The sequence below is a fragment of the Euphorbia lathyris genome, chromosome 7 (genome assembly GCF_963576675.1).
Source record: "Euphorbia lathyris chromosome 7, ddEupLath1.1, whole genome shotgun sequence".
In the NCBI taxonomy this organism is placed as follows: domain Eukaryota; kingdom Viridiplantae; phylum Streptophyta; class Magnoliopsida; order Malpighiales; family Euphorbiaceae; genus Euphorbia; species Euphorbia lathyris.
Window position 1 is genome coordinate 43928325 of NC_088916.1, and position 16282 is coordinate 43944606.

The following is a 16282-nucleotide window of genomic DNA, read 5'->3' on the forward strand; positions in this document are numbered from 1 at the left end:
GTAAAATGCATTTGGTAAATTTTCTGCACTTACCGAGGATAGGAATCCTCGGCCGTGAATGACGTAGCATTAAGTTGAACGTTGGACGAAGGGGAGAAATGGCTAAACCACGCGTGTCGCGGTCGCGGGTGGTGGATTCGCGATCGCGGCTTGGTGAGTTTTCCGTTTCTTTGCTTTCGTTCGTGTCCTCGACTTGGTGCTTTCGATTTACGTCGTCTTTGACTCCTTTTGTAGGGTTTTTCTTCTGTTTTAGATCCTTTTTTGTTCCTATTTGGATTTTACCAAATATTTAGGTACCTTGCAAGAAAGAAAGATATTCGAGAGTAAAAGTAATCTAAACAGATATAAATAACACGAATTTGTAATAAAAATGATGTAAATGTTAATGATATTTTAGGTATATTTTGGGCTTAACAGCCACCATTGCCTTTTTGTTGTTCTTCCTTTCTTTCCTCAGCATGGGGCAGCTTGACTTGATATGGCCAGTTTGATGACATTCAAAGCATGTAATGGGCTTTGAGTTGTCCTTCTTGTATTTGTTGTCGCTGGACTCAGCTTTATACTTATCAAACTTTCTGTAAGGCTTCTTAGAATATTTGTCATTCTTTCTGAACAGCCTTTTCATCTTCCTGGTGAACATAGCCATCTCCTCATCATCTGTTGAGCTCCCATCAGTGGAGTCAGCTTTCATGACAAGAGATTTTTGCTTCTTGTCTTCAGACTTTTCCTTCACCTCGAAATTCTTCATTGAGATCTCATGGGTCAGCAGTGAGCTGATGAGTTCATCATATTTGTAGGTGGTTAAGTCTTGAGCTTCCTCAACAACAGTCTTCTTTGCTTGCCAGTTTTTAGAAAGACTCCTAAGAATCTTCTTGACTTGTTCTTCCTCAGTGAAGATCTTCCCAAGTCTCTTGAGCTCGTTGATGATGTTTGTAAACCTTGCATTCATGTCAGAGATTCCCTCATCATCGTTCATCTCGAACAGCTCGTATAGTCTCATCTGCTGGTTCACCTTGGACTCCTTTACTTTGTTGGTTCCTTCGTAGATGACCTCCAGCTTCTTCCAGATCTCTTGCGCTGACTCACAACCTGATATCTTATTATATTCTGCAGCATCAAGCGCACAGTGAAGCATGTTTATAGCCGAAGCGTGATTTTGTAGCTTCTTGAGATCATCCTTTGTCCATTTGGCCTCAGCTTTGACAACTGTTTGGCCAGCCACAACCTCAACAGGAACAAATGGGCCTTGGACTATTGAAAGCCATGCACTCATATTTGTTGCCTGAATAAAGTTTTTCATCCTATTCTTCCAGAAGGTGTAGTTAGACCCGAAGAATAGGGGAGGCCGAGTAATGGACAACCCCTCAGGTAAGATCTGAGTTGTCTGGTTTCCTGGGAGAAACCGAGTGCTGTTTTCAGCCATAGTGGGGATCAGCTCAAGGTAGTTAAACCTTTCTCAGTGAGCTTTTAAGCTCTGATACCGCTTGTTGGTCCCTTATAACGTAACAAGTTAGTTCCAAGGGGAGGGGGGTAGGAACTATTTAAAATTTTATTACGTTAAGGCTGACTTCTTTTTCTTTGAAAAAGGATAACACAACGCGCTGAGTAAATTAAGACACTAGCTTAGTCAACTGGTGACTAAGTCATCTTCTTTCTTTGAGTCAGGAGATAGCACTTGAGTTTATTCCTGAACTCAGATACTCAATGTATACAACTCAGCGTGACCTCTTTACTTGGTCAGTTTTATTTAAGCAAGCAATATATATATTAAGGAGTTTAAGGTTAGAAGGTTCGGCCTCTGAGCCTAGGTCCTGTCCCCGGAACACGTTCCGAGATTTCGAATTCTCTACTGAGCTCTTTAATGGTAGAGCATCAAACCTTTTACAACTTAGAAGCTGAGTATAACAAGAGTACCTTCCTCTATACCTCTACTCACTCCTAATCTCTCGCTGAGTACTATAACCGAGTACTCAGCCTCTCCTTTCTAATCTCTAGAAATGATAAAGATTTGTCCTAAACAACAATTGCTAAGACACCTTAGATGATTGGATAATCACTCTAGACTTTTACACGAAAGATATAGAATTTGGTGTAAGTATTTGCTTTGCTTTTTCTCACAGAACTTTGAGTAGAATTTTGGTCAGCGTAATGGCTTGATAAAGTTCTTTATTGTTGAAATGAAGCAACTGAAGGGCTCTATTTATAGAGACGTCTGAGGCATCAGTCATTTCGAATTTCGAAATAACCGTTGGAGGGAAACGGCTTCCTGTCGTTGTCATTCAGTCTTGCTCAGAGCTCTTGGCCAATCAGATTTGAGTATCTTCTGTCCTCGGTCAGCTTTTAGTCAGTTCGGCAGAATGTCTCTCCATTTATGGTAAGGTCAACTAGACAGCGTCCTGTGTCTTCTGAACTTTACCCAAAGTGGAAACACTTTGTCTGGAAGTTGTTCTTGCTCAGCTGCTGTCTTGTACTCTTTGTCGATTCAACTCAGCAGCTTCATTCCGAAGTTGTTCAACGAAGGTCTTCTAGATCCTTCTCTCGCTGAGCTGCGTTTTGTTCATAACGACAGCGTTTTGCACACGCGGGCCGAGTGGTCTTGATCTGTTTGACTTGGGCTTTGACTTCCGTATTGGGCTTTAAGCTATTTAGTCTTTATGTCTTATAGACAATTTAACTCAACATTGAACAAACACATTAGTGTAATAAATCAAAGCATTTAAACTTAGTGTGTTTAGAATATATTTAATTTTACTTAAATAATTTTGTCAAATCAAAATCATGTGGAAAGGTGTTTCAACATATGCTTGTATAATGGCTAACAGCTCCCTCTCATAGGCTGATAAATGTTGGTTTCTTAGACTGAGTACCTTAGACATGTAACAAATGGGCCTTCCCTGATTTATTAGAACTGCCACAATGCCTGTCCCACTAGCATCACATTCCAGGATAAAAGAAAGTTTAAAATCGGGTAAGGCTAACACCGGAGCTTGAGTCATGAGAACCTTTAGTTGCTGGAAGGCTTCAGTGGCTAGAGAAGTCCATTGAAATTGGTCTTTTTTCAAGAGATCAGTTAAGGGTGTACTGATGGAGCCATGGCCTTGTATAAAATTCCTATAATATCCAGTCAACCCTAAGAATCCTCGTAGGCCTTTGAGGCAAGTAGAAATAGGCCAGTCAACCATAGCTTGGATCTTTGTTGGGTCGGTGGAAACCCCTTCTTTAAAGATAATGTGTCCTAAATAGGGGACTGAGGTGACTGCAAACTCACATTTTGAGGCTTTAGCAAAGAGTTGATGACTCTCTAGTAATTGGAAAACCATATCAAGGTGTTTGAGATGAGCCTCAATGTCTGGACTATAAACAAGGATGTCATCAAAGAAAACTAACACAAAGTTTCGTAGATAAGGTTTGAAAACAGTGTTCATCAAGGATTGAAACGTGGCTAGTACGTTTGTAAGACCAAAAGGCATAACTAGGAACTCATAATGCCCCAAGTGTGTCCTAAATGCAGCAGTTTTGTGAACATCGGATAGGGCCATTCTAATCTGATGATATCCAGCTCTAAGATCAATCTTAGTAAATATGCTAGCCCCTTAAGTTCATCAATTAGTTCCTGAAATAATGGGAATAGGGAACTTATTTTTTATAGTTGTTTTGTTTAATTCTCTATAATTAACACAGAACCTCCATGTCCCTTCTTTCTTCTTAACCAACAACACAGGTGAGGCATATGGACTGTGGCTCTCTCGAATAACTCCACTGTTTAGCATTTCCACAACTAACTTTTCAATTTCACTTTTTTGGTTGGGTGAATATTTGTATGGTCTGATATTAGGATATGTGTTGTTCTTTAAGGGTATGGTGTGGTCATGGGACCTTTGGGGTGGTAAAGTTTTAGGTGTTTGGAAAATGTGTTAGTACTTCACTATCAAGGGTTTGAGTATGGCAGGAACTATAGGTCTAATGTCCTGAGCAATAGGAGTTTCTACAATATGATCTATAATAGATACTGACATAAAAAAACAGAGAGGATTTAACCCATTTCCACCCCCTTAGAGACTAAGGCTCTGTTCTTTATCGCTGAAAAAAACTGAACTGAACTGAATTGAACTGAACTGAATTGAATTGAACTGAACTGATCTGAACTGAACTGAACTGAACTGAATACTGCTGAATACTGAACTGAATTTAACTGAATACTACTGAATACTGAACTTAACTGAATGCTACTGAACTTAACTGAATGCTACCGAACTTAACCGAACTTAACAATAATGATGATATTAGACTTTAAAATAATTTTCATGATAATATTGGACATTAATGAACTTATAATAATAATAATGGTTCTAATAAATTTAATAATATTAATAATAAATAAATATATTATTAAAGATAAAACTAAATTGAATATCAAATAAAAGCCCGGGATGATAAAATCTTGGCTCGATAAAAGCCTATGAAATTAAATAAAAATAAGTCTAATTTAAATTAAAAATACAAATTACATACAAACACAAATTTATATATAATTTAAAGCCTATGAAATTAAATATAAATCTTCATATGAATACAAACTCTTAACTTTTTATTTTAATTAAGGGTTAAAGTGCAAAAATAACGTTTTGGGTCAGAAGTAATTTTACCTCTAACGTCTAAAATGGTGGAATTTTATCCATAATATTGATAAATTGGATAAATTTGAGAAATAATTCATAATATTGATGCAATTCCTAATTTTTAAATATGGATGCATACTTTAGTTTTTTTTTATTAAACCATATATACTTTAATAAACTATCATTTCTTGACTTTTATCTAATTTATAGATAATGATAAACTATAAATAATAATAATAATAAATAATGATAAATTATAGATAAATAATAATTATAATTATAATAAATTATATATAAATAATGATAATATAATAAATAATGATAAATTACTGAATACTGAAACTGAATGCTGAAACTGAATGCTGAACTGAACTGAACTGAACTGAACTGAATTGAATTGATTGAAATGAAATGAACTGAACTGAACTGATTGTTATTGAAATTAAGTGATAAAGAACATGGTCTAACTTATTTAATAATTTTTGAGTCATGAGTTTGAGAGTTACCTCTTTTGTGATTCCTTGCATCTCAATTAGCTTTTGATCCTTATGAACAACCAGCCTATTCTTCTCAAAGTCAAAAGTGAGCTCATCCAATCCACCCCTAACACCCCTAATATGATATCATAATCCCCTAACTCCAACACCCTCAAATTGTACTGAAATTTAGAGCCATGCATAGTCCATTGGCAGTCATTACATCTGGATTACATAACCAACTGCCTTCCATCTACTAGTGTTACGGCTACAGGTAGGGGTGGGCACGGTTCGGTTAACCGGTCCATTAGGTAAAAAAATTAACCGAACCGTTGTCAACGGTTTTTTAACTATCCAAACCGAAACCGGTCCAGATCAATTGGTTAACCATACAACCGTTAACCATTAATTTCGGTTAGGTTTTTCAATTAATGGTTTTTAACCAATTCTCACTAGTTAACCAAAAATCAACGGTTAACCATAATTTTTACCCAGACCTAAATTTTTAAACAATATTAAAATACACATAATTTCAAAAATTCAAACGAAACGAATTCATATAAAAGTTCAGAATTCAAACATATGTACCGAACTAAAAAAAAATCCATCAAGTTTACATTTAAAACATAAAGAAATGTAAATAATATTTCGTCAAAGTATTTATGTTTAAAAGATGGCATATTTATTTTTTTTAAAAGTAAAGCAATATAATCTATATTATATATTTATATTAATATATGTTATAATCTATGTTAAAGTCTTTTTTTTAAATCTTATAATATAATCTATGTTATATAATATATTAATTTTTTAAAAAAATTTATATTTATTAAACGGTTTGGTTAACCGTTAACCGCGGTTTTTGAACACTCTAACCCGAAACCGAAACCGAAACCGGTACCTATCTATTTTTTTAACCATTAAGAAAACCACCGGTTCGGTTAACCGTTTTTTCCAGTTCGGATTACCGATTTGACCGGGTTTTTTGCCCACCCCTAGCTACAGGTTTCACTAGTAGTAGTGGTAACTTAGCATCATGAACTAGTTTTTGATCGATGAAGCTGTGTGTGCTTCCACTATCAATGAGAATCATGACTTGCCTTTTCAACATCACTCCTTTCAATTTGAGTGTGCTATCATTAAGCCCCCCATCCAGGGCATTGATTGACAGGGACATTTGTTCCTCCCCTGCAAGCTCTTTTTCTTCTTCCTAAACAATCTCTTCTGCCCCCATCAGGCACCTCATCTTCAATTTCTTCTCCCTGCAACACATTTAATTTCTTGGTAGTTACAACACATTGGTGACCTAGGAAGTATTTCTCCCCACACTTCCAACAGGGACCAGGAAGTCTCTTAGGTGTGGTGGAGTTGTTTTGGTAAGTTGTTTTTTGTTCAGGTAGTTTGTGGGTTGAAACAGGGGTGCTGTTTGGCTTAGGAGTAAATTGAGAGATCCAGGGTTTTATGGGAACATGTGAACGGAATTGGGGTTTGGGTTTCATGAATTCAAGGACATCCTTGAGGTGTTGTTCTTAATGCTTAGCTTGCCTAATGGAAGAATAGATATCAGGAATCTGAAAAGATCTTACACCTAATCTAATTTCAGGTTTCAATCCAGCAATGAAGCTGGATGTAAAAAACTCTTCATCCACAGTAGGATGTTTCTTCTCCACTCTTAGTTTGATAGCCTCAAATTTCTCCTGGTAAGCTAAGACTGTAGTGGACTACCTGAGCTGTGTAAGCTGCTGCACCACATCTTCAACTTCCACATCTTGGAATCTCTTGCTTACTTCTTCCATAAAGTTCTCCCAATTAGTGACTGGATGATTGGGAATCCAGTTCTTGTACCATTTCTCAGCCCTTCCTTGAAGGTATAATCCTGCTAAATCCACCTTCCTCTCCTCAGCTACTTCAAAGATCTGGAAAAACTTTGTACACTTACTAATCCAAACATCAACATCTGATCCATCAAAGGCATGTAGCTCACATCTAGGCAACATTTTATGGAAGTGAGGACCCTTAGTACCAGAGGTTTCTCCCAGAACTAATCCGCTACCATTCACCAACCCCATTGAGTTGGTATGATTGTTGATATGTGGTGTCGGGCCCAATATTCCTCCAATAGTTAGGATAGTGCTTCTAGAATCAGTGTTTTGGTGCTGGGTTACTAGTTTAGAAAAAGAGGAAATGGAGGATTTCACAAGCTCTTCTAGAGCCTTGTGGGATGATACCAGGGATTGATAAGACTCAGTCTGAGTCCTTTTGATGGATTCTTTCTCCACAAGCATAGAATCTAGGAGTCTTTGTTGATCCTTGTGCATCTCTAGCATCTAGGTTCGAATACCACCCATTTGATGGGGATTTGCTTCAAAGGATGCAGCGTGCTCATTCAATCTGGAAGTTATCTGCAACATTTGCTGTTCTAAGGCCTCCATAGCTGCTTTTTTTTTTTGCTGCTCGGGTTCGTTTATCTACCATAAACGGTTAGAGGACCGTTGTCTCTGATACCAATGTCACGTATTGTAATGATAAAATAAGAATTAGAAGAAGAAGGAGAGAATTCAGAGAAGAAAAGAATAGAAGATAGGAATAAAAGCTTGATATTTCATTAATGGCGAGGATAGAATGTAAGGCATGACCTATATAGTGGTAATACATCTGTTGAGGTAAAAAAACGTTACATAGCTGTAAATGACAGCTAGCATAACAAACTTACAAAAGGACAAAAGGGAATAATATCCTAAAACAGAAACAGTGTAATCCTTTCCACAGGAAAGATCATCACAACCCTACAGAAATAACAATAATAACATAACAGAGTTAACTACCATGAAAAGGTAAAATATCTTAATCAGTCCTTGTACTTTTCTTCTTACGCGAGTATGTGACACAAACAGTAAACAATAACTTTGAATTAAACATATACAACCATTTTTCTTACAATTTTATCACACTTCTATAATAATGCACACATATTTTTGTGTAGTTGAACGGTTTCTAAGTGCAGTTATTAGAAAGTGTAGAAGTTTGATTGAAGAAAATTGAAGTTAAAAGGGGGTCCATACCAGAAAAATATAAAATTGAAGGGCTCAAAGATAAATTTGGTGTAATCCTCAAACATAATTAAATATTTATAACAGTCCAAAATTAGAGCAATTGGTATCTCTATATTTATTCATTCATGTTTTTTTGTTGCAACCGTAGATCTATATTTAGTTGTTTTGTTTGAAGTTATAACAGCCCCTCCCTCCTATCCCTATATATTGTGAATTATGAGGATTAAGATTAGAGATAATTAAACATGTCTAATAAGCTCACTACTTTGTTTCTCTTATCCCTTCTTCTCACCTCCATCATCTTTGCTCATGCTGATGTTCTTAAGGTATTCTTTCTTTCTTTTTCTTCACACATTGCATATATTTTTGAGATTTCATGATCATCAAATAATTTCTGTATAGCCATTTAGGATTTGAATTCTCTCTTATTTTGTTTGGATGATTAATTATATCCCTTGTCTGAATTAGATAAATTGATTAAAAATGTTGATGTTTTGGTTAATAGGAAAGGTCAGAGGATGATGATGTTATATCATGCGAGGGAAACGATGAAGAATGCTTGAGAAGGAGTACTCAAGAGGCTCATCTTGACTATATCTATACACAAAATGATGGAACATGATCTCCTCATTTCATTATATATATATACATATGTTTCAATGTATGCTGTTATTAACAAATTAATATAAATCATCGACTCATGTGTTGCTCTTAAGAAAGACTAATGTTATTATTCTATGAGGGAATGAACCAATAATTAACATGGAAACTATAAACTGCAAATTTTGTTTATTTCAACCAGAAATTTCTAAAAAGGTTTTTCATATATATAATAACTACAATCGAGATTCATAATCAGAATTCAGAACTTACTAACATACAGTACACGAATTCAATTCTAATCTAATGAATGGTTTTGCAATTGCAACAGCAAATCGATTAAGTCAATTTATCTACATTTTCCTCACAACCTAACAAAGAAACTCTGCTTCAATAACTTCATGCTTCAAGAGATACAACACATCTACAAAATTCATTATTAATGGGATATCGTTTTGGGGAAGATTAACTCTTACATGGCTGTTTTTCAACATGTTAGTTTAACCATTGTTTGATTGATTGCAATATCAAACTTTCTAAATATTAATTATGTCTAAAATGTTTGTGGCTGCAAACAATTAAATTTTCACACATATGTTTAGAGAGTTCGAAAGACCCATATGTTTAGAGAGTTTGAAAAACAGCATTTTTTGTCCAAGTCATCGGTTGTGGAAAGGAAACCCATACCAGTAGATTCAATTCATTAATGTGATACAGAACCTCAACATCTGGAGCTACTTAACTAGTTATGTAAAATTTCCATTCGTCAAAATCCAAAATACTCATTGATTGACATAAACTCAAAGGCAGAGCATATTCAGTTAACTTTCAAGTAAGCATACCAGATGGAACTTGCCATTCATACAGCCATCTATCTATGATTTGATACCATACTTTCAAGCTAGCTAGTGGGAAACAAATATCTAAAATCTCTGAAAATGCAGTTAACATTAAAATCCATCTATGATTACACCCAAAACTGATCCTTTCAACTTTCCAATATTTATTACCCAACCACTTTGTACTTGTACATCCTGGTCATTAATTAACTACACCCTAGAAGACTAACAACTAAATTCTATATATAATCATAAATGTGGCCCAGTAACATGTTCAACCACAATAATACAGTGCAAGGCACAACAGCAACTACTTCTGTAGCATATTTACAGCTATAAAGGAAGAGCCTATAGAGAAACATAAATCTGGAAAACCAAGCATATAAAGAAAGTTACATTTAAGTCGATGTCACCAATAATATTAAGAGTACATCCTGTTTCACAAACATTTGTAGCCAAGATTTCTGATAATTTTGTTAACTAATGTAGGATAGAACCATAACAATTAACAAATATAGGAGGAAGCACACACGATTCTGAAGCTAAAGCCAGACACCAAAATGTTTCAACATTGCATTTAGATGTAGGGTACAAGGATATACATACAAATCATCTCCGTCTCAAAGAGCTTTCAGTTCGCTGCTTCATAACCGATGAATTTAAGCAGGCAAAAGAACCCTAGTTCCACCCAGAATGTGCAAATACAATGCAAGACAGATGGTAACAATAACAGAAGATTTCGCCCCAAAGTATCTAATAACCTCAAGGCCCCTGTCTACAACCTCTTCATGAACTATATCAAGACTTCTTTTCAGAATATCTGCTATCCTCCAAAACAACAACTCCACAACAGATCTCACAGTCTCGAACGTCACCCTACCCGTAACATCAAGCACAAACTTCCTATTGCTTGGCACAGACAGAGCAGATGAAACCTTCTCAACCCATCCATCAACTGAGTTTCCATCTTTCAAACACACTTCTTGATCAAAGCAGTCATCTCTCATTGACCCTTTTCCTTCACCCACCTCAACAATTGAATTTGAATTCAAGTTTATGTTCGAATTGGAACTTAAGACCTGGTGTGAAGTCTTTACAAGTGTTTCAATAGCACTATTGCAGACAGAAACCAGAATATCTTTCACATTGGTTTGATGTTTGGGATTGGTTAGGCCAGAGAAGAGCTCATCATAAGTATTGATCTGCATCGTCTTATCAATATAAACAGCAACTGCTGTGCTCACAAACTTCTGTATGCAGTGAGCTACAAGCTCCTTACACCGATCGTCACAAACAACATTTAACCATTCAGACCCATCTGATAACCTAGAACCAATTTTATCCCCAGAAGCCCCAGCATCAGAATAAAACCCCAAAACCAAATTCCTTGCAAAACTACCAACTACAACAGAAACAAACCCAGTTCCAGCCTTAGACAATAATTTATCCATCAGCTTATCAGTAAAACTAGAATTCATCGAACCAGATGCTAATTGATAACCATTTTTTGACTCTACTTTATACCCTTTCACAATCCCAATTGTCAAAGCCTGAGAAACCCTAGTCAAAGATTGAAAGAACTCATCTGATTTAGCAATTTTAGAGATTTGCTTCAAGCTATTAGGAATTTCATCGGAATCGGACTGCAGAAACTCCTTCAAGTCCCTAGAAACAATGGCAATGGTATCGGAAGAATCTGCAACCGTTTCAGCAATAGAAAGCAGGGCTCCCAAAATTCTCATGAATCTCCTCCTTTTCTTGACCACGGATGGCAAATGATAGACCCTGTAAACTCCATAACCAGAGACACCAAAGACAGCGAATAAAAGAAGCCATTTTCTTCTTCTGGTAGTGAAATTGAATCCCTTAATAACCAAATCAGAATCCATCGCAGACCCAAACCCTAGAGAAACCAAATAATTGGGAACCTAGGGATTGGACATGCGAAATTGGAGGTAAGTGGAATGGACGAGTATAGGGAAAAAGTAGAAAGAATGGAGAAAAGAGAATGAATTGAATCAAGAAGAAGAGTCCATGGCATAAAATAGGAGGGAGGGAGAGGGGCAGCTAAGAGGATCAATAAAGGAAGGAATTAATAAGGGTACGATGGTAGATAAGAAATTAAGGGAAGCTATAAATAAGCAATGGAAGGGAAATTAAAGCATGGGCCAAGGATTGAGCAAGAGAAGAGGGAGGGAGGGAAGGAGAACCTGTTTTTGCAGACGGACGCTTTTTGACATTTCCCTCGTCATTTAAACGGACAACATAGGCTTTTGTGATCGGATAATGCATCCCATCCATCTATTCACATCAGATCTTTTTTTTTTCCCAAAAGCGCGGGGAACTCTTTTCCTTAGCAGACGACCTGCCGTTTTAGGGATACCCCAACCCAATAATACTTCAAATAGAACCGGCTGGAGATCGGAATCCGTTTTACTGGATATCCCGACAATACTCTCATTTATGAAATAGGAAAAACCTTATCATCATTTAGGGATGTCAACGTATTGAATTATATATTTCATACCATTATCTTAACGGATATATAATTTTAATCTCATTATCATCTCATATAATTTACGGATACATGTAGATACTATTATTCATTTAAATATATAAATTAAATAATAAAAAAAATAAATCATAAACTATTGTATAAATTCTTAAAAAAATCAAATATTCTTTTTAAGTAAAAGCTTATTCAACAATACCTTAAAAGGAAACCTTCTAATTCCAACTAGATTAACATTGGAAGAAAAACCCATAAACCCTTGAACCAAATTTTATTAATGAATAATGAAAAAAAATAAAAGAATGTAACAATGAAAACTATGCAAACTATTCTAATTAATAAGACCTACATTATATTAGGTTTTCTATTAAAGTTATTAAAAATATAACTACAACAAAAATGCGGAAACAAATTTCACTAACTCTTTGAATCTGCAGTAGCAGTAAACTTTGAAATACAATCAGTTGTCATATTCACTTCTCTAAAAAATATGAGAAATTCAAATCATGTTTCCACTCACAAGATCCAAATATAACAACCAATCATACTTTCATAAGAAACAACTTTGTTGTGCTTAGATAAAAGATCCACGACAAACTTCGCACCTCATTCAACGCATAAAGCAAACCAACTATGTCTCACAGCAGTCTTGATAAGTTAGATGACAACCATTAATGATGTGTAAGAGGCATCCATGTTGCCCAGAGGTAAGGCAAAGCAAGCCTTTGGAAACCAACAATGTCAAACTTTTACTTCCGAAATGGATTGGAGATAGTACTATAGAGAAAGAAATTATGAATCCTTTACCCCTCTCCATATTAGCCGCAATGCATTAGAGATTATACGTTTCTCAAAATTATTATGAAGGCTCTAAATGCCTAAACTGCATAGACCACCTCACAAAAATAAAATTTGAGAATTACGTTGAATCTGGAAAACATTATACATGAAATGTTCTTTTTGAGTTATTTGATTCATTCAATATAGTAGTTAACTATTAAAAGGTATTTTATTTTTTATCACGTAAAGATAGAAGAAATCCTTAATTTAAATTCATAGCATAAAATGTTTATACAAGATGAAGTAAGATTATACTTTATAAATCTAATTAAATAATAATAAACTTAAAGAATCCAACTCAAGTATTATGTTACAAAATTGACATAATACAGTTGAGAATTGCATGTAATAATGTTTTCTGTTTCTGAACAAGAAGTTAATCTCACAAGATATATAGATCTCTAGACAGTTACATGAATGTGTATGAATGAGTTCATATATACTGGCAATCCACTATGAGATAACATCATGGATATATTTATCCGATGTCACCTAACTTATCTCATTTTTATCATTAGACTCAAATAATATCAAGGTTATTCTGGATTATATAGTGTGATGCGCTGACTCTGTTATCTAGCATGATTCATTAAGGTGTGCCTTGGATAGAGATTGAGTATCACATGAAGTAATTGCAGGATAGTTGAATGATAGATTGAGCCTCCATCACTCTCAAGACCGATCCTGATAATTTACTCGTCCTAGATGGAATAATAAATAAAGCCATTTTTAATAAAAACATTTTACATAAAATAAATTAAAATATATTTCAATACATGATAAACAAAAAGTATTTCATTATAATTATACGGTACATATTATTACGTTCACTAAATACAATTTGTTATCCAAAATCAAAAAGATGTGCAACAATTTTATTTATGGATTAAACCCCTATTTGGCTTACGTGGTATTTAAAATTTTGTCATTTGGCTAATGTGGTATTATTTGATAATATTTGCCTATTGGAGTATTTCCATAAGCGACAGTTAACTCATTTTAGATAAAAAAAACTAATCGATTTGTTAAATTTTTTACCAATAATTTTTTTTTCCTATATAGACTTAATACGTGGATAAATAAGAAAAAAAATTAATTCCGTATTTATCTACATATTAAATCTATGTGGTAAAAAATTAAATCAATTGCCACGTGTATATATCATCTGTCAAAAATTATATCATGTGGCAAAAACATTTAACAAAACGATTTTCAGCTAAAATGGGTTAAATGTCACTTATGAAAATACTTGAAGGGGGAAAATGTTACCAAATTATATGACAAAATTTTAGATACCATAGAGGTCAAATATGAGTTTAATTCTTAAATGAACACTCAGTCTATATTAAAAACAATAGAGGGAATCAAACATAAGACCTTTTTTTTTATGGGAATTACATGCTTAACATTAACTTTATTATAAAATTATTTTTTACTATATATATATACAGACCTAATAAAAATTTTGGACCATCTACATCCTTGGGCCCTAGGCCAGGGCACTCCTGACCTAGGTCCAGGGCCGGCCCTGATCACTCTTAATGGATGAGAGATATATCTTAGACCTCTTGCGGTAGAATTACTCTAAACCCTTGCAAGGTGATATGTTAAAAGATGAAATAAAGATTTCACTTAATCTATTTGTTCTGAGTTGATTCGACCTAAGTAAGTGAACACATGTCTTTGTATATGTGACTTGACATTTTCCATAGTCATGCTTCGCTTGGATATAGCTAATAAAAGATCATATTATACTGCAACTGTGAACTAAAAGATAAAAGGTTAAATCAACTTGACTTCTTATGGTTTCTAGGGGAATGAGACATTTTTTTCTTAAGTCGGGACACTCACTCTGTTAGATATTTAGTTTTATTAATTCAGATATAATTAATAGATAAAAATTAAGAGGTTAATTTTCTATCTGATTCAGCGTTAAGTGAAATGCAATAAATGTATATGCTATGATAAGAACCTGACAGACGACACACTAAGAATTGAGAAACAAGGGAAGGGAAAGATGATAATTTTGGAATGGTTCCAAGAGAGAGTGGGCCAAAATTATATGTAGGGTTTACTGATTAATTGATTTTAAAGTAATTATAATTTGATTATAATTATCTATAAATTAATTAAACAAGTTAAATCTAAATAGAAAATATAAATATTGAGAAACATAAATATTTGCAATTCAACTATATATATATATATATAGATGGATAGAAATAATTAATTAATCACATTCCTATTTAATTTGGTATTTTCTAGTAAATAAAAAGAAAAACCTATATAAACATCCTAGCTATATAATTTTTGGCTCACACATATAAAAAACTTTATCCTATCGCTCTTTCCACCTAGGCGGAATCACATAATGGCTCAAGTCGTTCTTCAGTTCGAAATTTGTGTGGATTATTGTTGGAGGCGCTCTATGTTGAGTTGCTTACGAGTTGATAATGTCCATTTTAAGCTTTTATGGTGCTGTGTCATAAACACGATTGTTTTAAGGAAATTTATACGATTAATGAAATACCATAATGGATAAATCTTCTTAATGTCGATTGGCTTATCTCATAGGTGATAGCATGTACAAATAATCATTATGGTAATTCTGGATTATGGATTGTGATGCTTTAACTCTGTTATCTAACACGATACAACACATCGAGTATGACTCGATCAGTGATTGGGTGTCACATGAACTAATTACAAGGTAATTGAATGATAGATTAAACATTGATTACTCTCGATAGATGAAAGATATCATGGGTCACTTGTGTTAAAATTATTCTAAATCCTTGCAATGTGATAAGTTATAGGTTGAAATAGAGATTTCAACCTATCAATCTAGTTTGAACAATTCATTATGGACAAGTAAACAAACGTCTCTGTATATGTGAATTGATATTTTCCATAGTCACGATTCGTTTGGATATAACTGATAAAGGATCAGATTATACTGCAACTATGCACTGAAAGGTAAAAGGTGAAAATCAACTTGACTTTTTATGGTTCTAGGAAAGTGAGACACTCATTTTTTAGGTCAGGGCACTCATTTCGTTATACGTTTGATTGAGTTAATTAGATACAATTTAAAGAGTTAATTTACTATCCAATTCAATTAAATTGCAATAGACGGATAACAACCTAGTGCTAATAATATATGTATTATAATTATTTAGAATGAGATTAATTTTAAGAACTGGATTGATAGGTTTTATGAATTAAATTAATTCTGAAGTTAAACCGATAAAAAAAATGTTTAAAAAAATGTGTATATTGCGTGATTAAAGTTGCTTATGATGCTAATATCATAATCAAATATGAATTAATTAAGAAATTGTGT

The 16282-nt window shown here is 34.2% G+C and overlaps 1 protein-coding gene across 1 annotated transcript; it reads right to left on the reverse strand.

Moving 5' to 3' along the window:
• Positions 1-9807: 9807 nt before the first annotated feature.
• Positions 9808-11942, reverse strand: LOC136235922 (protein PHLOEM PROTEIN 2-LIKE A10-like). Its single transcript, XM_066026006.1, has one exon. It carries the CDS (start codon positions 11474-11476, stop codon positions 10247-10249), a length of 1230 nt encoding a protein of 409 aa, XP_065882078.1. The 5' UTR covers positions 11477-11942; the 3' UTR covers positions 9808-10246.
• Positions 11943-16282: the final 4340 nt, after the last annotated feature.